Source organism: Lotus japonicus, chromosome 4 (genome assembly GCF_012489685.1).
Source record: "Lotus japonicus ecotype B-129 chromosome 4, LjGifu_v1.2".
Classification (NCBI taxonomy): Eukaryota; Viridiplantae; Streptophyta; class Magnoliopsida; order Fabales; family Fabaceae; genus Lotus; species Lotus japonicus.
The window spans coordinates 46,844,992-46,870,089 of NC_080044.1; the positions used below are offsets into that span (position 1 = coordinate 46,844,992).

At 37.3% G+C, this 25,098-nt stretch overlaps 2 protein-coding genes across 8 annotated transcripts; one reads left to right on the forward strand and one right to left on the reverse strand.

The window, feature by feature from the left end:
* The first annotated feature begins 2,363 nt into the window (after nucleotides 1-2,363).
* LOC130709953 (uncharacterized) lies at nucleotides 2,364-16,432 on the forward strand. Of its 7 annotated transcripts, XM_057559090.1 has the most exons (18): nucleotides 2,364-2,520; nucleotides 2,629-2,702; nucleotides 5,475-7,453; nucleotides 7,553-7,759; nucleotides 7,857-8,260; nucleotides 8,333-8,387; nucleotides 8,972-9,354; nucleotides 9,536-10,008; nucleotides 10,408-10,460; nucleotides 10,578-10,685; nucleotides 10,768-12,554; nucleotides 12,748-12,856; nucleotides 13,813-13,993; nucleotides 14,588-14,652; nucleotides 14,752-14,867; nucleotides 14,939-15,784; nucleotides 15,931-16,027; nucleotides 16,125-16,432. In XM_057559090.1, the coding sequence occupies exons 3-18, from the start codon at nucleotides 5,485-5,487 to the stop codon at nucleotides 16,139-16,141; spliced, it is 6,870 nt and encodes a 2,289-aa protein (XP_057415073.1). In that variant the 5' UTR covers nucleotides 2,364-2,520; nucleotides 2,629-2,702; nucleotides 5,475-5,484; the 3' UTR covers nucleotides 16,142-16,432. The 7 variants fall into 7 exon arrangements, with proteins under 7 accessions (XP_057415073.1, XP_057415069.1, XP_057415067.1 ...); XM_057559086.1 differs by having other exon boundaries at nucleotides 2,629-2,729; nucleotides 7,857-8,387; XM_057559084.1 differs by having other exon boundaries at nucleotides 7,857-8,387.
* Nucleotides 16,433-17,670: 1,238 nt separating this feature from the next.
* On the reverse strand, nucleotides 17,671-23,818 carry LOC130709955 (O-fucosyltransferase 29-like). Its single transcript, XM_057559091.1, has 9 exons — nucleotides 23,232-23,818; nucleotides 23,044-23,134; nucleotides 22,036-22,112; nucleotides 21,613-21,701; nucleotides 21,315-21,504; nucleotides 21,005-21,186; nucleotides 20,503-20,605; nucleotides 20,019-20,347; nucleotides 17,671-18,430 (listed from the first exon to the last, which is right to left on the reverse strand). Exons 1-9 carry the CDS (start codon nucleotides 23,409-23,411, stop codon nucleotides 18,058-18,060), a joined length of 1,614 nt encoding a protein of 537 aa, XP_057415074.1. The 5' UTR covers nucleotides 23,412-23,818; the 3' UTR covers nucleotides 17,671-18,057.
* Nucleotides 23,819-25,098: the final 1,280 nt, after the last annotated feature.

Sequence of the window (25,098 nt, forward strand, 5' to 3'; positions counted from 1 at the left end):
TGTTTGGGTTGTGTTGTATTGACCGACACTAGACCCTTGTGTTTTCTTGTTGGAGTTGTGTTGTATTGACCGACACTTACTCCGAGTTGTGTTGTATTGACCGACACTAACTCATGGGTTTGTTGAGATTGGGTTGTGAGCTAAACACTTTCGTGGTAAGGGCGATTCGTTGTTTGGCTAACCACGTTGCATTCAATCGGGTGAATAACGGGAATGGTTCACCTGTGCATATCATGGTGAATAACGGGAATGGTTCACCTTGCATAAATGATGAATAACGGGAATGGTTCATCATATGGTGAATAACGGGAATGGTTCACCAAGGATGAATAACGGGAATGGTTCATCCAGGATGGATTTCATCCAGGATGGATAACGGGAATGGTCCATCCATAGTGAAGAACGGGAATGCTTCACTTGTGGCGAACGGGAACGCGTCACAAATCCGGATTCATATTGTGCATTTCACGCATACATTCATGCTGACTGAGACTGTGTGCTGTTTGTTTATTGAAGCAATGTTAGAGCCATAACATGCTAGGATTACTTATATGCTTATATAACAACTTATATATATACCCTGTCACATGTTGAGTGTATATGTACTTATTGCTGTGAGTTGACCCTAGCGCCTTGGCTTTGGTTGTATGTTTGTGTTTGGGCGGTCGGCCTGCTGCCAGATGTCGATGGCCGACTGGTTCTCGGTGGTCTCTCCCTCGGGGGGGGATCAGATATGAGCTGCAGGATCGGGATGCCCCACCGCTTGGGTGATCGATGTTGCTGGTCACCGGGCGACGTATCGGGGAAGGGTCATGGAGGACCGGACTGACGAGCGTGGACGTCTGACGAAAGGAGTTCTATGGCGCATGGAGTTGAGCTTCAACTTGCCGACTTCAGATCGTTGTGGGTTTGGCACTGGGAGGTTAGGTTTGGGCAGGCGTCATGTTTTGTGTAGAGCTCTGATTCGTTTTGCTTTTGGGATCGGGTAGGTTTCCGACGCATGACTTTTCGTGTGGTTCTCTTACTGAGGGATCACAGTGAGTCAGTTGGACCATAGGGGTCTTTGCTTAGGCCATATTGAGGCCGACTTTCTCCTAGTGGTTTGTAATTATAGTTTTCTCACTTACACTTCTGGGTCTGTATATATTTGCCTACGGGCACACTGCTTTGGAGTCACTGCGAGTGCGCGTGACATGGAGTGCAGCTGAGGCTGTACATGTATATATGTTGTATATCGGTTAGTTTAGTAGTTGGGTTTTGTCTTTACTTCCTTATCGTTTTGATTTAAAGGAAAGAAAACGAAAAAAAATTACCTGTTTTCCGCGTAAAGTTTATTTTTGGTTACTAAAGTGACACCTGGAAATCGGGGTGTTACAAACCCATTAGAACCCGTTTTAATGACCCGCTCACCCGTCCTGGACCGCCCGTAAGCATTGGGTTGGGCTCGGATTAGGCGGATCTGGGTCGGGTCGGCTTTTTTGAGCAGCCCTAGTAGTACTGGTAATTTAAAAAAAAAACAATAGGGTGGCTGGGCCCTCCTCTAGTCCCTTATAACATCTGCCACTGGGAGTAATAGAGTATAGATACAAAATCTGTCAAAGACATCGGACAACTAGAATTTGTAGGTTGGAGGTACCTCCGGAACATGACATAGGCAGAAAAAGGAAGAGAAAAGGGGTGGATGATGATGCATGTTACAGGAACAACGAAGAGTACATCATAGATTATGAGGGGGAACAAAAGTAGCTAATAGGGAAAGGACGTTCTGGCAAGGGATATAACATGTCGGAGGAAAATGGAAAAGTAGGTCTAGGATAGCATATATGAGCACGCGGTTCGCATCGAGGGAGGAGGCCAACAACAAGCTATGCAACAAACCTTAGCTCCTCATCTCAGCAACTCATAATGAGTGGCAAGGAAGGAAGCCATAAAATCAGCCAAGGCCCAGCCCAAAACTCTCCCGTCCAAAAAAAAAAATGGCCATGAACAAACAGTGAAATTGAGACCTTCAATTAAAGGTTAGGAAGGTTAGGAGATTTCTCTTTTGTAGGTTGACCAATCAAACATGCTAAAATTTTAAAAGGATTTTTCTTTTCTGCAAAAATGTTACATCAAAACTTATTTATTAATGTATAGTAATTACTTACATCAAAACTTTTCAAAAATTTAATGTAATGATAAAAATTGATTTTATTGGACCAGTCGTGTCTATTGACGAAAAAACCAACCTTTGCAATACTGACACCTGTTTGGAGTGGGCATCTTTTTGGTGTTGGAAATTGGAATTGGAATTGGAATAGACAGAAAATAAATAAATAATAAAATAAACGTTTCCTTTTTCCTCAGCCAAGTAAGAATCAAAAATAAAAATAAAAATAAAAAATCGAGTGCGAAAGTTTCATAATTCACACGCACATTTTGCGTCTTCTTCTCGCTTCCATTTCTCTCTCACACACCACTCTGCTCTCTCTCTCTCACTGCCGGAACCCTAATTCGATCTACCGGACTTCGAAATCACCGGTGAGTCTCTGTTTTCCGTCGAGTTTTCATCGAACTTGTTGGTGTTATTTGAAAAAAATTTATTGATTGGTTGTTGTTACACTCACAGTGAATCAGTTGTTGATGCAGTAGTAGATGACTGTGCATTTGGGGAATACTTGAAGAGATCAACGGGGTTGGATTTCCTCGCCGAATGGAGGGAGGTAGCGTCTCTAGACTTACTTCTTCTGGTACTGTTCATGCCCAACTTTTTGTTAGACATAGGGTAGATAGGGTTCTCATTTCCTTTGGTGGTTGTCAATCGTGATCGGGCTTGGTTTTCTTTGTACTGGTGATTCTTCCCCACCCAGAAGTGGAAAAAATAATGTAAAACTTCGGCGTTGTTTGATTTTTTTTTTTTGGGGGAGGGAAGGTTTGTTTTGAATTCGTTTGAGTTTTTGATTTTCAAAAATGTTTGCTTTCTTTGTGGGTGTTTGATTTGGGTAATTAGTGCTGATTAGAACGAATTGGTTCTGGAACTGCTTTTAATTTGACTAGGTGGGTCAGTCGCGTGTGTAATTCATGACCCATTCAGGAACATGGGTACTTAGGTAGCGTTTGGTAACAGAACGTAACAGTACAAAAATGTTCTGTGCAATGTGTTTGGTTCACAGTTCACACATGTCTACCAAACGCTACCTTAGTCCTCTGGGAGGATTGGTGCTGTATGTGGGAGTTTATACTGCAGTGCGAATTGGACATCTTGTATCTTATTTTAAATATTTCATGGTTTTAATGAGAATGATGCTATTGGTTCAAGAGACATTTTATATGAAATTGCTTGTGTGAATGAGATGGCACGTTATCTTGTTTAAAGTTGCATTTTTCGTTACCCTTTATTCATTAGAGTTTGATTAACCAAAATAAAGGGAAGTTAGTGCCTAGTAATTCAAGGCATTCATGAGTGATTCCATGAAAAGATAAGACTTTTGTGACATATAGCGTAGCTCCTTCAATAAAATTGGTTAATGAAAAGAAGCTGTGAAGGATCACAGCCTGAGTGCTGCCATGGAATTATGAAGAAGTTTTCTTACTGCTATGTAGTGCATGAATTGATAGCACTTATACTTTTGATTTGATTTGTTGCATTTATCATATGCTTTTTACTGCATGACGGTCTTGTTGATCTATTTGTTTGTAATGTATGAATTGAGACCACTAGGATTCTTTCCATTTGTATTTATTGTATGTCCATTTTGCCACATTATACTTTCAAGTTTCAACATTCCTAGATTACTAGACAGTGTCCGAAACCTGAGGCATTGAGCTTTTTGCCATTTCTTCCTCCAGCCATCACCTTTCTAAGTGTATGTTACCATTGGGGCACCTGCTTATCAAAAAAAAAAACCATAGGGGCACCTAACCTAAGTAATGCTTTCTCATATGAATGTGTTAGTTTTTCATTAATTCAGCCATTTTAGGAAGTTCTTTAATTCACTTGATATTGATTGCAAAATATTTAAAAGATCAATTTGTTTCCTTCTTTTGGCAAATTAGGGTTATATGTTACCCTGTATCACATAGGATGTCCGTTCCAAAGTAGCTGATATCACTGCAAATACGCGTTAGTGGGGACAGGGTGGGTGGGTTAGCTCCCAGATGGCCATGGTCATGATACATACAGAGCATTTTAGCATAATGGTGTGGCGCACTGCAACTTTGGCCCTACACAGATAGAGTTTCGGTTAAGTTCTGGTTTGGTAATGGTCTGTTTAGCCCCTAGATCTAGATTGGAGAACCTGTAGGAATCTAACTTCAACCTGAAGACCTATTGCTAGAATTTACTCCCTGTGCCACTGTGGCTGTTCAGCTCTGTTTTAACAGTTGCTTCAGGAAGAAACCTTCTTCCTCTGTTGTTTTGACAGTTCATGCCTATTACTTCTTGTGCCCAACTTTGAATTTTTTAATTGAAAATATTTTTCTTTTGCTGTCCCTTTTTTCTAATCATTCATAATTGCCCCCTTATTGTAGTAGACATCATTGACATCTTTGCTTTTGTTGACTTATTTGGTTATGTGTTAAGCCTTGTCATTTTAGTACTTTAAATTTTCGAATACAAACATGAATAATGTATTCTTTCTTTAATTTTTTGTATTGAAAATTTGTTTACTATTAATTTGTTTGCGGTCCAGAATTTTATAACTATTTGGAATTTTAGTTTTACATGTTTTACTTATTTCTAAAGGATTTTCATTCTTACTGTTGTGTCTGTTAATCTGTTTTAGCAACCATATGTGATCTGCTACTATGCTCCTAGGGCGCATTCGTTTCATGACATATGGTTATATTCTCAGGAATTATATTTTTGACAATACTATAAAAGGAGGATTGTTATTCCGGTGTAAATTTTCTTAACATGTTTGGTTAGCATTTTATGGCGTAGAATAAAATGGGAGTGAGAAGTTATGGTTGAAAATAACTTCAACATCCAATTATCCATGGGAAAGTAGGATATCCTCTCCTCATTGTGGGAATAAAAGTCAAGGGAAACATGGGTATCTTGCTTTCCTGGGAATCAAAGATACCCCGGAATGATTTTTCAAAGCTTGTGCCAAACACGGGGAGTGTTGTATTCCCAAGCTCATTTTGTCAGCCATAATCTTATGTAACTGGAAATAAACACGACCTTAGTGTTCTTTTGAGGGGTGGCTGTCCCACCCCATGATCTGCTTAGTGCTGTGAACTAATTTGGGTTCGTTATTCAACAATTCTTTAATTTCAGTAATAGTGTATTTGCATGTCTGTTTGTATGCTGATGCTTGGATGATCAGATGATGGATGTCCATGTCTGTGTGGTGGATCTTAGATGCAGGCTATACCTCGTTTTGCTTGTGAATTTGTCTGTATGCATGTTTTCGTCTTTATGATTATTTATATCAAGTTTAAGCAATCTTTCCTAGTTGCCTCTCTTATTCTAATATGCTTCTTTGTTTTAGGGATATACCCATGGATTATGATGACAATGATTTTCAAAGCCAGAACCTCCATTTAGCTGGTGAAGGGAACACGAAATTTCCTCCAGTATTAAGGCCATATGCTCTCCCCAAGTTTGATTTTGACGAAAGCCTTCAAGGGCATTTAAGATTTGATAGTTTGGTTGAAACTGAAGTTTTCCTTGGCATTGAAAGTAACGAAGATAACCAGTGGATTGACGCATACTCCCGGGGGAGTAGTGGCATAGAGTTCAGTTCAACTGCAGCTGAAACTTGCTCTATTTCAAGGCATAATAATGTTTGGTCTGAGGTTACTTCCTCGGAATCTGTTGAAATGTTGTTAAAATCTGTTGGACAGGAGGAGTTTATCCCTAGCGAAGCTGTTTTACAGGAATCGGATGCCTGTGATGAACTGGCTTGCTTAGCTAAGCAAATGGAGCCCAATCTAAACCCTGATAAGGAAAATGAGTTTAAAGATAATGCTACTGATTTTCAGCCGCCTAGTTGTATTCAGGAAAACTTATCTGGATCGAAGGAAGATGTAGAAATGGATCAGTCAGCTGGAGTTTCCCAAGGTCACGAAGGCAAATTATCAATTGATGGAAGTTTAAGTAATCTGAAACCAACTGATTTACAGCCAGCTAGTTGTAGTCAGGAAAACTTGTCTGGATTGAAGAAGGATGTAGAAATGGAGCAGTCTCCAACTGTAGTTTCCCAAGGCCATGATGGCGAATTATCAACTGATGGAAGTTTAAGTAATCCAAAACCACATGATATGCACAGAAATTTGGGCTTGCCTGCATCTAGGGGGGTTCTTTTTACTGATGACAAAAGTGACGATACAAGCCAAAGAGTTGAGACTGTTGCTGATGATTATCTTGATGAAAAAATTCAAGTCGACTCATCTGCTTCTGGGGTGACGACTAATTTTATTGCAGCTTCTACGCAGAATATCTCTTCTTCTTGTGATGTCTTAAACATTCAAAATGTTGAAAATCAAGTGGTTTGTATTGGTGATGAGGAGCAAAGTTCTTTACAGATGCGAGCTAATAAGCAAGATTTTGGATCTTCTATGATTAACACAGATCCTGATGTTGACGCTCAAATTTTTAATGTGAATGCCGTTGGGGGTGAAACACATCATTCTGAAAAACCTCAGTGTTCAATCCCTGTGGAAGAAGCTTTTGAAAGTGGGAGTGCTGCTGAAGGCCTTGAGACTGGCGTAAGTAGTTTAGAGCACTCCTCGAACATGGTATTTGGTGGTACTTCTGATTTGCAGAAAGCAGATACATGCAATGAAGATACATATTCCAGAGCTTCGTACCAGGGCAGTATAAATGAAGATGTGATCTCTATTAAAGATGCAGTGACGGTTGATCAATCTGCATTGAATACAAGTGACTTACCAAATGTTGCAATTAAAGATGACTCTAGTTCTGAGAGTCATCAAGTTGAGCTTAGTAACTCTGATCGCAGGACTTGTCCTAATTTTCAGCAGAATGTGGTTAGTCTTGAGAAGACATATGATGATAGCAGTGCTTCTAAGGAAAAAGAATTATTGAACATTGGTAACCAGATTTACTCAGAGGTTTTATCAAGTAAGTCAGAGGCATCTATATGTCTTGTAGCTGACCATAACGCTTCTACTGTTAGTGAAGGATATAGTGGTAGAGATGCAGAAGGTATTTTCTGTTCTGATAAGGTGGATTCTACAAATTCTTGCATTTTGGGTGAGGCGACACAAGTATGTGAAAACAACAAACCTGATGAGCAGGGTGACCATAAAAAAATTTGTGAAGATGATTCTGTCAGTGAACTAGAGAGTATAAAGGCCCCTTCTGATTATAGCCTACTTCATTGTACTGTTGACCAATCCCATATTGTTGATGGGCGAGTTGGTTCATCACCTCTTGGTGATAGCCTGGAAACTAAGTTGACAACCTCCACTGTATCAGTTGATGCCATGCCTATCAGTAGTTCAGGTATTTTATAATTTAGAAAATAAAGTTGATTTAATAATAGATAGGATCTAACTTGTTGTAGGGTTTAACTCCAAGGTTTCTTTTCATCATATTTTTCAGCTTCACAATATATACTAGAAAATATTATTTCATCTTCGACACCCTGTGACATAGTAGATACTCCACCTCCTTCTAGTAGACTTGTGTCCACACATGAAGTTACAGTTGACTATGAAATTCAGCGTATGAAGCTTGATGGGTCTGCTTCTGTTGATGAAAAGGAAGACTCTGAAGCCAAAGTATCTGAGGAAGCAGGCAATAGTTCAGGTATTTATAATTAGAAAATAAAGTTGGTTAAAAATATAGATAGGATCTAACTTGTTGTAGGGTCTAACACCAAGGTTTCTTTCACCATATTTTTCAGCTTCACAATTTATATTAGAAAATATTAGTTCGACTTCGACATCCTGTGAGATAGTAGATATTCTTCCACCTCCATCTAGCAGAATTGTGTCCACACATGAAGTTACAGCTGACTATGAAGTTCAGCGGGTGAAGCTTGATGGGTCTGCTTCTATTGATGGAAAAGAAGAATCTGAAGCCAAAATAGCCGAGGAAGCAAGCAGTTCTGTTCCCATTTTGTCTCCTGAACAGGACGTTGCTTCTTGTCCTGTTACTGGAACTGAAAAGCAAGAATTTTCTGACACTTCTAGACAGCTTGAGAAAGTAAGCAGTTGTGGGCAGAAATCAGGGACTACTGCTACTGAGAAGATTGGTGAACCTCAAGAAGCAGTAACTAATAAGGTTGACCAGGAGTGCATAAAAGAGGTTGGTTTGTCTGCAGTTCTATGTGAATCAAAAGAGAAACAAGGTGATGGAATTGCAGTTTCTTTTATTCAGGGTGACAAGGAGGCAGTACAAGAGAATCATGACAAGCCATGCTCAAAATTACCAGGTAATATTTATTCTAGTACTTTCCATTTTTGTGATTCCTTTTAAATTCTTTAGTTTGTTGTATTAGCATTGTATGCTTATTCTGGAACGTGGTAAGAAATTATTTATGTAATACATGCACCCATTGTGAAAATCTTTATTATCCCTCTAATTGAATGATTTTAGTAAATTTGTGAAGATGTACTCATTACTGACTCCATGAGTTGATTATGTTATACAACTTCTAGGTACGCATTGTCCGCATGTATTCTTTCTTGAATTAGCTAAGAGATTCTCATTATTTCTGAGTGTCTTATCATTGCACATACTTGAGCATGGCACCCTTAGTAATGGTTTCTGCTTGATGCATATGATTGTGGCATCTTATTCCTGGTCACTCTTCAGATTTCGAGCTGTGGAAAAAGTTTGTTACCAATTTATCCTATTCTGTTTTACAGTTAACTCATCGTATTTTGGTATAATATGTGCAGACTATGTGCTGAGTTGTTTAAAGTTCCTGTTTTTGCTTTAAACATTCACTCAAATGTTTTCATACCTATTAGAAGATCAATTTTGTACGTGACTTTTTTTTTTTTACAAATGAAGGCTCCATATCATCTTCTTTACCTGATTCTCACAATGAGTTGCATGAAACTGGAGGCTGTCCTGCCAATCTGACCAGTATTACTTGTGGCCCATCTGTTACATTTGGAAGCCCTGTTGAAACTGAAAAGGATGATAATCAAGTTAAGCCTACTGCTAATCTGAACCCTCCAATTTCTGAGTCCATAAATAAGGACGCAACAAACATGTCTTCTGATCATGGTCATAAGGAGAATGATGTATCTAAAGATGAGAAAAGCTTAACGCCTGAGGTAAATCCAGTGGCGAATTTGTCCAAAGAAGACATTACAGATTTGACTACAAAAGGAACAGGTACTGGCAAGAGGCAACCAGTTCCTGTTGTTGCAGCCAACAAAGAATCAACGGTAATTCTTGTTACAGCTCATTATCCAAGTCTAAAGGAACTGTCATCTGAATGTTATTCTCTACATTGCTTATATTTCCAGATTTTGTTTCCCCCTGAATATATTCTGTAACTTCCATTGCCATTTGATCTACTTGACTTATTTTGTTCTTTTTTTCTTATCCTCTTCTTTATTATTTAAGGTTGTGGAAGAATCTCCACTGGCTTCTGGCTTAGGTACTCCCAAAACCAATGTAGCAGGGAATATCCCATGCGGGAGTCCACAAATTTCTGATGGTAAATTAGCACGAAGTGTTTGTAAAGGCACCCCTGAGCGCAAACCTAGGCGAGCATCTAATAAGACAGCTGGAAAGGACACTTCTAGAAAGGGGAGTAAATCAAAAACTCCAGTAAGACAGCAAGAAAAAGGGGATAGATCAAATAGTGTGTCCTTGAGCCCATCGCCCGGTTTCCAGCTGATGCAATCCAACGAGGTGCAGCAGTATGGGCACATTGATTCCATCCGTACAAAACCATTTTCTCTTTTAAATGCTTCAACATCTAGCCTTCCAGATTTGAACAGTTCTGTTTCTCCACCTGTTTTGTTTCAACAACCTTTCTTGAATATTCAGCAAGTACAATTGCGTGCTCAGATCTTTGTCTATGGAGCATTGATGTGAGTTCAAATATTGGCTATGTTATATTTATTTAATTGTCATGGATGCTGCATAGATGCCATGTGCTGTGCTTATGAATCATGTCTTTTCTCATCCATTTGCCATCATATTTATACCTTACCCTTTAACCCTTGACACTCCCACTCCTCCTTGGTTAAGTATAAACTGGGAAAATCAAGGCCAGTTTTATTGTTAGGCTTTCAGTTTTAACTTTTAATTGTTGTGTTGAACCTGTGACAAATTCAGTGCTTGCTCAATTGCTATGCTATTTGAAGAATTGAAGCCAAGGCACAAGTGCATCTTGGTTAAATTAGATAATAGTTTGTATAGGCAGCTAAAAATGCTCTGTACTCTGTTTTGATAATCGTGTTTATAATTTTTTATTGATGTTACTGCAGTCAAAGCACCGTACCTGACGAGGCATGTATGATATCTGCTTTTGGGGGCCCAGGTTGCTTTTTCATATTCTTTTCTTTCTCCTTTTGTTTGGTTAAATCACCCCTTTGTTTGCTCTTTTCTCCTATTTCACTGTTGCAAAGTATTGAGTTCCGGGAAATTTTGCTTTTAGATGGTGGAAGGAGCATGTGGGAGAAATCCTGGTCTTTATGCAGGGAAAGGCAGCATGGTCAAAAATCTCATCCAATTAACCCAGAAACACCTATACAATCACGATCTGGTGTGTTTTGCGATAAATTCAAAAATATGTTTCATTTTTTTCCTGATTTGATTGTATGACTAATGTGAAATAAGATCTGCAGGTCCTAGAACCCCTGATTTGGCAGCTAAGCAAAGTGCACTTCTAGGAAAAGGCATCTCTTCACCTCTTGGCTTAGCCAGTAGCAAGGTTACTCCGGCAATTGTAAACCCTTTAACACCCCTTTCATCTCCCCTTTGGAGTTTACCAACTCCATCTGGTGATTCTCTGCAATCTACTGCCCTTGCAAGAGGTTCTGTTGTGGATTATTCACAGGCACCGACTTCATTACATTCTTATCAAACTCCACCTGTGAGAAACTTTCTTGGACATAACACATCGTGGATGTCCCAAGCTCCCCTTCGTGGACCATGGATTGTTTCTCCTCCTCCTGCACTTGATAAAGGTTCCCATCTTTCATCATCACCTGTCACAGATACAAATAAGTTCAGTTCAGTCAAAGGATCTTCTGTACCTCCTTCCTCTAGCATAAAGAATGTTCAACCTGGTCTGCCAGGTTCTTCTGCAGTTCTAAAAAGTGTGCCGGTGGCGACTGCCCCTCCGCTTGATACAAACAATGTGACGGTCTCACATGCTCAGCATTCTTCAGTTCCAAAGCCTAAAAAAAGGAAGAAGGTTCTGGTGTCTGAGGATCCTGGCCAGAAGGCTATGCATTTTCAATCCCAAGTAGTAATGACTCCTGTTGCCAGCAGCCATATATATACTGCTGTTCCCACTGCAACCCCTGTTGGGAATGTGCCAATAACTACTGTTGAAAAGTCAGTTGTGTCTATATCTCCTGTAAGTCTTGCTGATCACCTCAAAAGTGACTGGAATGTTGAGAAGAGGATTATGTCAGAAGATTCTCTTACGAAAATTATGGAGGCTAGGATAAGCGCTGAGGAAGCTTCTTCTCTTTCTGCTGCTGCTGTGAATCATAGCCTGGAGATATGGAAACAGTTGGATAAGCAAAAAAATTCTGGATTGGTGTCAGATATTGAGGCCAAACTAGCTTCTGCAGCAGTTGCAGTTGCAGCTGCTGCTGCTGTTGCAAAGGCAGCGGCTGCAGCTGCCAATGTGGCATCAAATGCTGCATTGCAAGCGAAACTGATGGCTGATGAAGCATTGATCTTATCTGGTTGTGAGAGTTCTGGTCAAATTTCTCTCTCTGAGGGAATGAGTAACTTGGGAAATGCAACCCCTGCTTCCATCTTGAAGGGTGCTAAGGGAACGAATAGCTCTAGTTCTATTATCGGCGCTGCAAAAGAGGCCGCAAGAAGGGGAGTAGAAGCTGCTTCAGCAGCCAGAAAACGAGCTGAAAATATGGATGCTATTGTGAAGGCTGCTGAGCTGGCAGCAGAAGCAGTATCACAGGCTGGAAAGATTGTTACTATGGGTGATCCGCTGCAGTTAAGTGAATTAGTAGAAGCTGGTCCAGAAGGTTGCTGGAAAGCAGCAGCCCAGGAATCTTCTCAGCAAGTTGGATTATTGAGAGGCATGACTGGAGGTCTGATAAACATTCACAATGTTGGAGACAGACTGGAAACTTCTCATGTAGGTAACCAAGATATCTCATCCAAGGAAACGGGGAAGCAGATTGCTGCAACAGACAAGTCACCTTTTCATGTGGTGCATAAAGAAATATTACATGACCATATTGATGGCATCTCCTCTGCTACTAACATCACTGAGAAGAGTTCTAAAGGGCCAAAGGGTCGAAAGATCTCTAATTTGGTTAATCCCATTGGCGTGCTTCCTCAATCTGAGACTGAAATACATGCTTCTTCCAATGTTGGTGATGGATCTGAAAATCTGGAGGACAATAAGATAAAGGAGGGCTCACTTGTTGAGGTTGTTTTCATGAATTCTTTGCTGTCTTTTAGCTGACTTTAAGTAGGGATATTAATGACCACGGGCTTTTATTGTGTTATCATAATATCTTCTAGTTTTTAATTAAAATTTTATGCATTGAATTTGGAAAAGATGCTGCTTTAAAATAATATAATATTTTTTCCTGGCTAACTGAACCTATCATTCATGTCAGGTTTTCAAAGATGGAGGTGGATTTAAAGCAGCATGGTTCACAGCCAATATATTAAGTTTGAAGGATGGTAAAGCGTATATATGCTACAGCGTGCTTGTAGCTGATGAAGGTTGGTCAAGTGTATGCATACGATTTCATTGATGATAATGAAAGTACCTTTTAACCTCTTGACCTGTGGGACAACCTACATGGCTTTTTGCACCATATGCAAGAACCAATAGATGGTTCATTGTGTGTAATTCAGGACCCCTCTAGAATTAACATGTGAATGAAAAAACTATTAAATCAGATCATATATAACTCTAATTCTGATATTTTACTGAAGTTGTTTTGTCAAAAGATTTAAATCATAAATTCTTAATTTTGGCGCTGAAAATAACTTTAGTATTTTTTATATGAAAATTTTTAAGTTGTTTGTATGATGGTCATCTTACCTCCTATGTATATTCTGGTAGAATTTAAAAAGACATCTTTTATATCTTGATCATATCTTTGGTGTTCCTGTTCGATTGCTGTTGGTTTGCTATTGTCTTAGCCCTGTTTTATTTTTCGGCATATTATTGCTGCTGGTCTTCTGCCCCAGGGTAATCCTTGAGGATCAGTTTGACCTTGCGTCATTATTTTTCTTTTTCTAAAGCCACCTTTGTAACAAGCTTAAAGCTAAATAAGCTTTAGCTTGAGGGGCAGTGTTAGAATATAAAAAATATGTTGACTGTATCTTAGAGTAATTTAAGGTAATTTTGATTATTCTTTAGGATTAGTTTCTTGATTTCCTTATTTAATTAGAATTAGGAGTCTTAATTAGTTTCTCAGCTTGACTAGAATTAGGAGTCTATCCATTTCTATAAATAAGGGTAAGTGCTTTGTCTTTTGTATCACACCCAATATATTATACCAATACAATTTTATTCGTTGTATTCTTTTGTCCTTTTTCTATATTTTTAGGGGTTAGGGTGTGAACAAACCACTAGTTATTACTCGTTTCAAATGAAGACCGTAAATAAATGTTTATTTAGTGTGTACTGTTTCATTGTGAATAAGAAGAAAAACATCCTTGTTTCCTAGGTGATGGGCCTTTGAAGGAATGGGTTTCTCTCGAAGGTGAAGGAGACAAACCACCAAGAATACGTGTTGCTCGTCTACGAAGTGGTTTTCATAATGAAGGAGTAAGGAAAAGAAGACGAGCTGCGATGGTAGATTATTCTTGGTCCGTTGGGGATAGAGTGGATGTATGGGTACAAGAAAGGTATTATATACTATATAGAAACTGATATTTATATATGGTTATATACTATTTTGTATGTTTTAAAAGATCTTTCATGACAATTTCTAATGCATTCATTAATTTAAGGTTTTATTTCTTTGATCTAGGGAAGTGATTTAATTCCATATTTTTCTCATATAAATGAAGTAGCTAGATTTTTTATTTGTAAGAGTTTAAGACTGAATTTTTTGTTGATATGATGGATATTTTATGGGTTTATTATTTGTAGTTGAGATGCTAATCAAGAAATTTGCAATGGGGAATGGATTTTTGTTGCAATGATGAATTCATCATGTTTAATTTTCAGCAAGGGAATAGTTGTTCTTGATTATAGCCTTTGATATACAGTACCCGCAATTCTGGGGAATTTTTTTCAGACAACACCCATGACAATCATCTTTAATTGTACATTCAGCTTCTTGGCCAATTAATAGTGCTCTTGCTGTTTTGTTTTGAAGCATCATTCTATACTTCCTGTGATTTCATTTTGCAGCCCTTCTTGTAGTTTTATGTCTATACATTTCATATACAATTTGACATGGCAGTTATCTCAAATTTGTTAGTTTTTGTTATTAGCTGGCAGGAAGGAGTTATTACAGATAATAACAAGAAAGATAAAACGTTTACCGTTCGCTTTCCAGGTATGTATGTTATCTGATTAAACATTAATTTAAACTTGTGCTTGCCAGTCTACAGAACCTGCTTCATGGAAATACACAATCTAATTTGTTTCTCTGCAGCAAGTGGAGAATCATCAGTTGTCAGAGCTTGGCAACTTCGTCCAACACTTGTTTGGAAGGATGGGAACTGGATTGAGTCTCCCAAGGCCAGTGCAAATGACAGTCCCACCAATGAGGTACATTGTTTGCAACTTCCGATGATTTTACTTGATGCATGTCTGTACTGAGTTTTGCATTTTGCATGCAGGGTGATACACCACGTGAAAAACGACCTAAATTGGGTAGTCCTGAAGTAGATTTAGCAAAAGGGAAAGACAAGATTTCAGATGGTCAAGCTTTGGAGTCGGCAAATCCCAGCGAGTCAAGGTTACTTAATTTGACTGAAAACGATAAAGTGTTTAATATTGGCAAGAACAGCAAGAATCAAATCAAACCTGGTGTGCCCAGAATGGGGAGGACTGGTCCTAAAAAAGAAGGATCAGGAGTGATTTTCGGTGTTCCTAAACCTGGGAAGAAAAGGAAGTTTATGGACGTAAGCAAGCAATATGCTACAGATGGGACAAACAAGACTAATGATGAAAATGATTCAGTTAAGCTTGCAAATTTCTTGATACCTCAGAGTTCAGGGTCCCGTGGATGGAAAAATAGTTCAAAAATTGATACCAAGGAGAAACTAGGAACCAACTCCAGGCCCATCTTTACGTCTGGAAGGCCGCAGAGCGGTTTGGGCAGAGCGATCCCACCAAGAGAAAAGCCTCCAATTAACTCTCATACCAATGATAAGACAAGTCGTTCAGAGAGGATCAAGGATTCTTCAAGCCATTTTAAGAATGCATCTCAGAGTGAAAATCAGATGGTTGGAAACACTGGAGCTGGAGCAGGACCAACCTTGTATTCTTCACTTGGATCTTCAACTGATTCTCATCCCACTAAAAGAACATCCACATTAAGGGCAAGTAAAGGAAAACTTGCGCCCACTGGTGGAAGGGTGGGTAAAGCTGAGGTGGAGAAGACAGATGGAAATCTGGCGAAATCAACATCTGATGTCATGGAGCCTCGTAGGTCCAATCGCAAGATCCAGCCAACATCAAGAGTAAGAATATGCATGCCTTTCTTTAACTGAAAGTGATAAAAATGAGCCATTTTCATTTACTGCCTTGTAAAGATAAAGGTGTTTTTGTACATTGTTGCCTTTTATTTTCCTTTCTGAGCCTGATGTGGTTGAATCTGGGTTTGCAGCTATTAGAAGGATTGCAGAGCTCTTTAATTATCTCAAAGATTCCTTCTGGCTCACATGACAAGGTTCACAAAAACCAGAATCGTAATACTTCTAAGGGTGAGGAATTCTAATTCCAACTTCGAGCAAGTCACGTGTTTTTTGTACCTGGGTGAGTCTATATTGTACGTTTCAACTTATTTATTGACTGTTACAGGCAATAACCATGATTGAATGGAGGAGTTGCAAGAAGCACCGTTCAGTTGAAAGACCAACAGTTATGGGATGACCTGCAAACTCGGCATAAATGTGTACATTTATTATATGTCAGGGAACATAGGAATGGAAACTATTGTTTCCTTGGGTGTAGGCAGACTAGTCTAGTAGATGTTCATAATGATTTAATATTGTTTACAATATGATTTGATCCTTAGGTCTCGTGGTACTGTAGGCTGTATATGGAATTTATTTATGTTGACTGGTTTATAGAGGTTTGCTTATTTCATCAATTGGTAACTTCATTTACCTCTCCTGTTCCACTCCCATTTTCTCCTTTGTCACTAGTCTCTGTAGTAAGTTGGGTTGGCAGATGTTGGAGAAAAATTAACGATAATCCTAAGTCACCAGAGAAGGCATAATAACAAAACTAAACTGCTATTAATAAAAAAAACAATACTAAACTGCTGTGTATAAAGTTAATTTAAAAGATGTTGAATTTGGAGGAACAAATAAAGTTGAAGGATCAATAATGATATACTCACACCTCATTTTTTCTCCACTTCATTTTCACATATTTTTATTTTTATTTCTCTCCTATTATCATCTATCAAATCGAATAATGTTTGTTTCACGCCTCTAAAAGAGGTGGAAGGAGGTGGAATGAGGAGAGATTTGAAGAAAAGAAAAAGTAAGAGAGAGAAAGTATTTATGTGATAGATGATAAGAGGAGAGATATAAAAACAAAAATATGTGGAAATGAAGTGTTTAAACAATGAGATGTGTATATATCATTGTTGTTTTCAAGGTGTAAAAGAATAATTATTCTTGAAGGATTGATCGGAAAATGTTATTTACACACCTCAAAAAGAGGTGGAAGAGGTGGAGTGAGGTGAGAGATAGGAAGAGAAGAAAAAGTAAGAGAAAAAGTAAGAGAAAAAGTATGAGATGTGATAGATGATGAGAGAGGTATAAACAAAAATAAGTGGAAATGAAGTGTTTAAAAAATGAGGTATGTATATATCATTGTTCAGATTAATCAATGGCAAGTAACGTCTACGTTATATGGATGCATCATGTAACTAAGTCTGTAAATTGATTTTCATTTATCAAACAATTTTAGGTGTTTAACTAAAGAGGAACTTAATTTCAAAAAAAAAAAAAAAAAACTAAAAGAGGAACTTTCTGATTCAAATTCGGGGAATGAAGTCTGCAAGCTATTTGTGTTAACTTAAAATAACAAAAGTCTTATCCCATTGAGAGAAGTCGGTTATATAAATCATACTACATTATTGAGCTTAATAAAAAAAAAATTGTGGGATATATTGATAATGTAATCATTTGTAATGGAATCTTCCAATATTCCTTTTGACCTTCTACCACTTTTCAATGGACTACAAGTCATGTTTTAAACTTTTCTTACCATCGCCTACCGACGCCTCTAAAGGCTTTCTTTGTAATTCAGAAAGAGTGGCGGAAAACTCTCGTAAAAACAAACGAAAATGATCTTTAGCCATTGTAAAAGTACAAAACACCCTGACACCTGATTTGCATTGCACTGTGAGTTTCTCTTTGTTTACCTTACTTTTGGTGACTCGGCACTTTACCCACATAAAAATAAATTGGGTCTATTAGTGGTACAAGAATCAGAACTCAAAAAACAAATTGCCTATGTAAGAATTCAAACGAATATAAACAAAACATATCTATGAACATTTGCAACGCATGGATGTCCTTCACGTTGTACCCTATACATGGATCTAAACTGAGCAATTCACTGTGAACGAACATGATTTTCATCATGGCAAAATTAGCACTGCCAAATGAGATGTGAAAATTGCAGTGTTGAGCATTTCAATTGACAGTGGTGCTATTAAAAAGTTCTCCGGACAATTGTTTTATTTCTTCCTCCCATTAACCACACTGGTCCAAAGTTACTCATCTTTCATCATGTGCTGAATCCTTCTCCTACCTGGTTTTGGTAGTACAGCACTTTCTTCATGGTCACCATTCATTTCATAGTCTTCTACCTTCATTGTCAGGTTTTTGGGTGCTGCTAGTTTAGGGGGACGGTATCCATCTTCACTCACTTCATCTATAAATGGTTTCTCACAGAGACAAGTGCTTGGATATTCATGAAACTCTAATCGTCCAGGTTTTATCTCACCTGGCTCTCCCATGAATTCTCTTTGGCATTCCTTAACCTTTTTGGCAAAGGTATCCCACTCCATCTCATGCCTTGCCATGAACAGCGCGCTAAGCTTCTTTGCATTTGGTCTAATGGTTCTTTTGTGACCCATATACCTCCTGTTGTTGCAAACAAACAGAAATCAGAAGGAAGTTAATATACTTTTACTTTAAAAGCAAGTACAAACACAAAAGCACATGTGTCAATACAAAGTGTTAACTGTTGCAGCCAATCTTTAATTTTCTGTTTATAAATGAGGGGCCAATGCAGTCACAGTCTTAAGAGAGAAGATCCCGAGAAAAGCAATACTTTTTACAGGATAAATGGATAATGCATGCGTTTTTATCAACTAAATGGTTTCTCTTATAAACAAGAAAACAAGATTTGATACCACCTTCTTTAATGATAGTAAATGGAAAAACTAAAATCTCCTGGATTACTACTAAGTACTAACTTGAAGGAAAAACAAATTTGACTGAAGATTAGTATTAGAATAACATACATAGCTTAGATGATTGAAAATTTAGTTCTGTAGTATCATACAAATTATACAATAAAATGCTACCACCTATTCCAACATCCATGGAAAATAAGATTTGGTAACATGCTATGCCAATAGCATCTAAGGTGTACACTTGGTAGAGCTTAAGCATACAAATTAAATTAATTTTGCAAAAACCATGGAATGAGAACTCCATATTATAGAACCTGCTACTTCCTAGGAACTTTATGCTCTATCCCTGGACTAACTCTAAATGACAATAAATATGCAGTTGTTCTGCCTGCTGCAAAATAAAATGTTTTCCAACATTGCATGAGCCATGAGAGCTTATATCTCAGAAGGCTTGCAGAATTAAAGGTGTGGAAGAAAAAGATGAACTTTACTAACAATTGATGTGTGAAGACTAATAAGTCCCTGTCATTTTAAACCAGATTACAACTTAACATTAGAATTAATTATGATAGTATAGTATAGCATCATTGTTGTCTATATCCTAACGCTATTCTTTTTTTGTGCACTATCTTCCCACATCCTTTTGTTAATCGCTCAAGAGAATCCTCAATTTATAATTTATCCTTTATTTTCCTATGATACGTGATTAAGGACAGAGTAAATTGCAACTCTGCTAGCTGTAATTGGGGGCTCTTTACTGGGAACATTTTTGTCAGAGAACGTAACCACTGAGTTCTGGTTTGTAGCCTCCATCCTGGATATGCAGTGTTTTGTCTATTCCAACTTCATGGGTTTCTCCGCTGCACAAATAGACTTGATTCCATATATTTGGATCTCTAGACATATGCTATCATTTCATGTAGATCCACGAACCAATTTAACCGAAATGCTAGATAGTGCACCACAGTTAAATAATGGACCTACACTTGTGTATCTGTTTTAGAATATTACTTCACGCAGCTATGAACTAAAAACAATATTGTATTTCTTTTGAAGGTCATTGCCTACATCGGAGGTGTTCTCTTTCTAAAAAAAATCCAAGCAAAATCATACAGCTCTTCCACCTATTTTGCGTATAATTCAAGAGTAAACAATGCAACATATACCCACATTGCATAACAGAATAGTTATATTTATGACTCTTGATAAGGTATAATGTGATATGTTTATTCCTTTATAAAGAGGCATTCATATTAGTTTTAGGAGACAGAAGAATAAAGAGATGACATCAGAGTGAACTTATATATTCTTACCTTCGACCAGCAAGAATTCTGGCCATGTTGCCATTGTTGTTAGTGACAAATACGTTACTTTCATCACAAACAATGTAATCGATAGCAGCCAGGCGGGAGGAGAATGAAAGAAAAGGTTTCAGCTCTTCCTCAGCAAGCATCTCCTTTGTGTAGATGTTGGGGAAAAGATCTTTGAGAGGCTGCATGGTCTCATTCCCACCATATATTTCTCCTGATGCAACATAAAGGTATGTGTCATTTGTAAAACCAAGCGCTCGCAGCATCAAACCCACTTCATGAGGAGTAAGAGGACATTTCCCACGCTTTCGTTCTCCATCAGGGCTCAAATCCTGTATTATCACATGGGGTAATATTCATTTTATATCAGCAAAGAAATAACTAGTTTGGACCTCATTCAGGACTTCAACCCATGTTAGCAAAAAAAGGATAAAATGTCATCAACTCAAAATCTTTCCAGCTAGAGATCAGAGGATTGTAGTCTTACAGGCAGTGTTGTCCACCTTTTTCTGATTTCTCCAAGCTCACGTCTTTCTTTATCACCCCCACCAAAATAACAACCTGAAAATGCCAGCATATCGGGCTCAAACCTGCCATAAATCATTATGGATTATGAGAAACCAAACATATTTAGAGGTAATGGCCATGGCTTAAGCCTGCCATAGCTATTATTACGATGCATAAAAATTTTGACAATTTGGAATTGTTCAAATTCAAATAATTACAATCAATTTCAGACAACCATAAAAGAGATGTGAAAAAGGGAAAGGCAAATCAACCAAATTTAGACGAGCCAAAATATTTGGAAGGATAAATAATATATGGACATCAAATATGTCATTGGGACGGGTTAAGGGTAAGAGAGAGCAAAGGAACAAAGCCAGTTCTAAGATCTCTGAAAAATATGTGATTGCATGGCTAACTAACACCACTTTGCTTTAGATGGAAGTTGAATTTAAACTGTATTAAATCAGGTTCATTGAACAAACCTCAAATGGATTGCTATAAAACGGTTTTCCATCTTTCGCATTCTCATTACAAGTCTTTGACCAAGTTCTCGTATGGGTTTTGTAAATCTCAAAGCATGATAATTAACTCGGCATCGTAATTTTTGTAGCTCGTCATCAAGGTCATTGGCAAGTCTATAGTCAAACTTTGTCAACTGCAAAACCTGCAAAGTATTGCAAAAGTCTGTTACCACAACAGTTAAATTCACGAAGGTTGTCCAAACTGACATTAACAAACTACTAGTGCTTCATCATGGCAGTCAATACATTCAATCATAATTACTGGCCTTACCCGTCGTCTCAAGAGTATTGGCAAAACTTGATCAAGATAATATTCAGGGTCTGATTTCCTTGGGACACGCATCGTATATGGGGGTTTCTCCATTGACCGCATGATTTTATTTGGAACTCTTTTAATAATAGTAACATCTCTTGCGAGATAAGTAATGAACCAATTAATATCAAAAATATTGGCGAAGTCACTGTATTAGCAAAAGAAAACGTGTTTTCATTAGATGAACAATTGTTTTAACTTGATTCTCATGAACTCTAATTTGAGTAATGAATGGATGATAGGAGCTGCAGATTACCTGTCATCCTTCCAAAAAGAATGATGGTCCAACTCAGGTACAATTAGTGTAGCATTAAGAATCCGGGCAACAACAACAGCATCAGTTATCTGAACGAAAGAATATGATTTTCATTTCCATTATTTTATAGAAAGAAATAATTAATTGAAAAAAGATGAAAAACTATCATCATAACTATAAAGAGAACCTTGTCAAGCTTCATATTCTCTGAAACAATTGCAATGGAACCAAAGATCTAAGATAAAATTGTTCTCGTCTTTCTTCATGATTTTAACCAGTATTGAGAGCAACTAAGACCATCACAGGAATTATGCATAAAGGTGTAATTGATCATTATACCAGTGATAAGTAGATCTTATATAGAAGACGCCTACAACGTAACAATGATAATATAGTATATCATAAAACTTGTGTCCTACTTACCCCAGTTCTCTGTTGGTTCAGTCCTCCACTCGTTGCAATAAGCAAGTATCCATTTGACTTGTGCTCTCGCACAGCAGCTATAATAACCAATTACCAAAATGAGAAAGAAAGTTACATATAGAAAAACTGAATAATTGAGCCCAATCTTGAGGAATTGTCATGAAGTAAGACAAAATATAAGATGGAGCCGTTAAGTTTGTTCACAAGCCATATAAGGAACCAAGAGATAACCTCTTACAACAGAACTCTAGCTTTTCTAGCATATAAGTAGCATAATGAGAAATAAGTGTTGAAGACACATTAAAAAGGTATTTAAGGAATAAGAACAATGCCTGGCACTTGAACTTAATACATGTAAATGTGTTTACAAGAGCAGGGTAAGTTTTAAACTTTTAATACAATATACCACCAAAAGTATAGATGACATTATGTAAATCATAAGATACATGAAAATCACTAGAAAGATCACAGCACCCAGTGAACAGTTTCTGACAGTCCGACTCTATCAAGTTAAGGAGAGACAAATTTCTTTTTCTGGGGGGTCTCTGAAACTCATCAACCTCATGGCAACATCGCAATGATTTCTAGTTAACCTACTGTGGTTATCTAGCCTGAAGCAGCAGAGAAATTTCACAATAGACAACAAGTAATAACAGCATTAGCAACATGGACACTTTACTGACTTACAAATCTCTTGAATTAAAATCGCCTAAATTTACAATTTGGTGATAAATCTTGAACTAAAATCGTCTAAATTTACCATTAGGTTATAAATCTTCATACATCAGCATCTAACTAATCATACAAAGAGAATCTGTACTCTGGATTATACGAGTTCAAAATAATATCTAGAGATAGTAACATTAACATTAACACAACAGAGTGACAATGGCTAAAATCTCAGACACATGCATAACTTGCTTTGCAATACATGAAATATCATACATGTCAACAGTATAATTGTCAGATAGCAAACCAGAAACACAAGAAGTTGGCGAATTAACTTACGAGCATAATCGCGCCCCCTTTCTTTGCATCCATAGTAGTATTTAGAGTAATGTGATTTCCAAATATCGATTGGCGCGCGATCATTCCCATCCTACAAAGATTCACATCAATCAATTACACCACAACTCTACCTAAAAATAGAAACAAACACAGTAGTAAGTGTAACAATGCATGGAAAGAAAACGAACCAGTGAAGAGTATAAACTGCGGTGGTGGCCGAATCTATGAGAGTACCATTCAAGATGAGAAGCCACATGACCCGTAAAGAGTGAAATGAGACCCAATCCGAACAGCATCAACCCGCAAATCACCGACCATGAGCTAGGGTGAGTGTGGTGCAACAACCACGCTTTCCCCACCACACCCATTTGGGTTTAGGGTCACAAAAACCTCATCAAATCCAAATTGTAAAACCCCTTTGGGGATTTAGGTTGTGTAGTGCAGTAAAGTTTCAGTCTTGATGGAGAATGAGAATGGGATCAATGTGGAAATGGAACCCTAATTTAGGGTTTTTTTGAATGAATGAGTATGGTTGAGGGAAGAAGGAGAGTTTAACTTCCCAACTAACAGCTTTCAAATTTCTTAACTTTCTGGTTTTCCCCAATTGAAAATGTTGCTTTTTTTGGTTATTCAATCAATTCACCTTTGAATTCATGTAGGTAGATTGTAGAAATGTACACATGTTTATATAACAAAATCTGTTGAGTTGGGTGGTGAGAAAGGGAAAGCAGAAACAGAATATAAAGATAGAAAAATACAGAAAATGAAGCTGCATGAATGAATGAGGAAGGAGAAAAGATTTCTTAAAATGGAAAAGTATATATTCATGTCATTATAGAGCAGAGACAATATAATATAGGGGTTGTCTAAATGACTCATGATAAAGTTTGGGTTAAATAACCCATCATCCAATCACATTAGAGATAAATGAGTTGGAAATAAATTAATAAATAAAATATGGAAATTTCAACTCACCTATCTCCAATGTGATTGGATGATGGGTTATTTAACCCAAACTTTATCATAGGTCATTTAGCTGATGGCTATAATATATATAGTTATTTAGTTTTCAGATGAGTATATGTAGTGGTTCAGTACTCTGTCGCTGAAGTAAGTGGTTGAAGATTCGATTCTCAACTCTTGTGAATGGAAAAAAAAAAAAAACTCATTAATTAGTCTCCTACTGCTTAAGGCACAATATTAATGAGGTGAAAAATTGATCTCACAACTATATATTGGATAACTTGACTAAAAAAAAATTAGTTTCCCATTGTGATAGGTGTTTACTTCAACAGCACTGAAAAAATTGTTTCACAATTTGGTGATGTAGGGGTGAAGAACACCTGTAATCATTATAATTTATATGTATTAAATCAATTAAGCCGGCAAAGATCATTTATATTACTCGTTGAACACATAAAAAAAAAATTGTTATTTACCATTTACTCCACAAAGTTTTGCTTGAAAACAATCTCAATATCGAAAAATTGTTCATGATCCTTGATAGAATTCATCGTACATAGCCGGCAATCAGGCAATGCAAGCTCACTTTGTATTTGTAGTTCAATCATGTCCATTCGCCGTTGACATGGTTCCATTACTTTTAGATTGATTGTTAGTAATTAAAAGCATAACACATACTACTTATGTTCCTATATATCTATTTATGTTTATGAAGAGAAGATTCACACAAATTAAATACAATTAATTGTATAGATTTTCATAAAAATAAGAATTTTTTTCTCATTTTACCTTTTGATACTTCTTTATGATTACAGTTTTTAAAAACTTATTTGTTTTCAAAAACTGTTTTCGAAAACAATTCTCAATTTCAGTTTTTAAAACTAAAATATCATAACAGCTAAAATCTGTTTCAGTTTTAGTTTTCATATTACAATTTTTTAATGTTGGAAAACATCTAATTTAAAGAGTTTTTCTTGAAAAATAGTTTCTGAAAACAGTTCTCAAAAACTTGAAACAAACATACTCATATCCCACCTCACCCCTCAATTATCACTCATCTTAAGCGATGGTCTAATGACCTATGAGAGTTAC

Coding starts and splice junctions, on each gene's coding strand:
- LOC130709955 (XM_057559091.1), bottom strand. CDS start 23,411: ATGGGTGTGGTGGGGAAAGCGTGGTTGTTGCACCACACTCACCCTAGC. Junction 21,505..21,612: donor TCTTTTTGGAAGGATGACAG/GTAATCTGCAGC, acceptor TTGCTAATACAG/TGACTTCGCCAATATTTTTG. Junction 18,431..20,018: donor AGAATTCTTGCTGGTCGAAG/GTAAGAATATAT, acceptor TTGCAACAACAG/GAGGTATATGGGTCACAAAA.
- LOC130709953 (XM_057559086.1), top strand. CDS start 5,485: ATGGATTATGATGACAATGATTTTCAAAGCCAGAACCTCCATTTAGCT. Junction 8,388..8,971: donor GCCATGCTCAAAATTACCAG/GTAATATTTATT, acceptor TTACAAATGAAG/GCTCCATATCATCTTCTTTA. Junction 12,555..12,747: donor AGGAGGGCTCACTTGTTGAG/GTTGTTTTCATG, acceptor CATTCATGTCAG/GTTTTCAAAGATGGAGGTGG.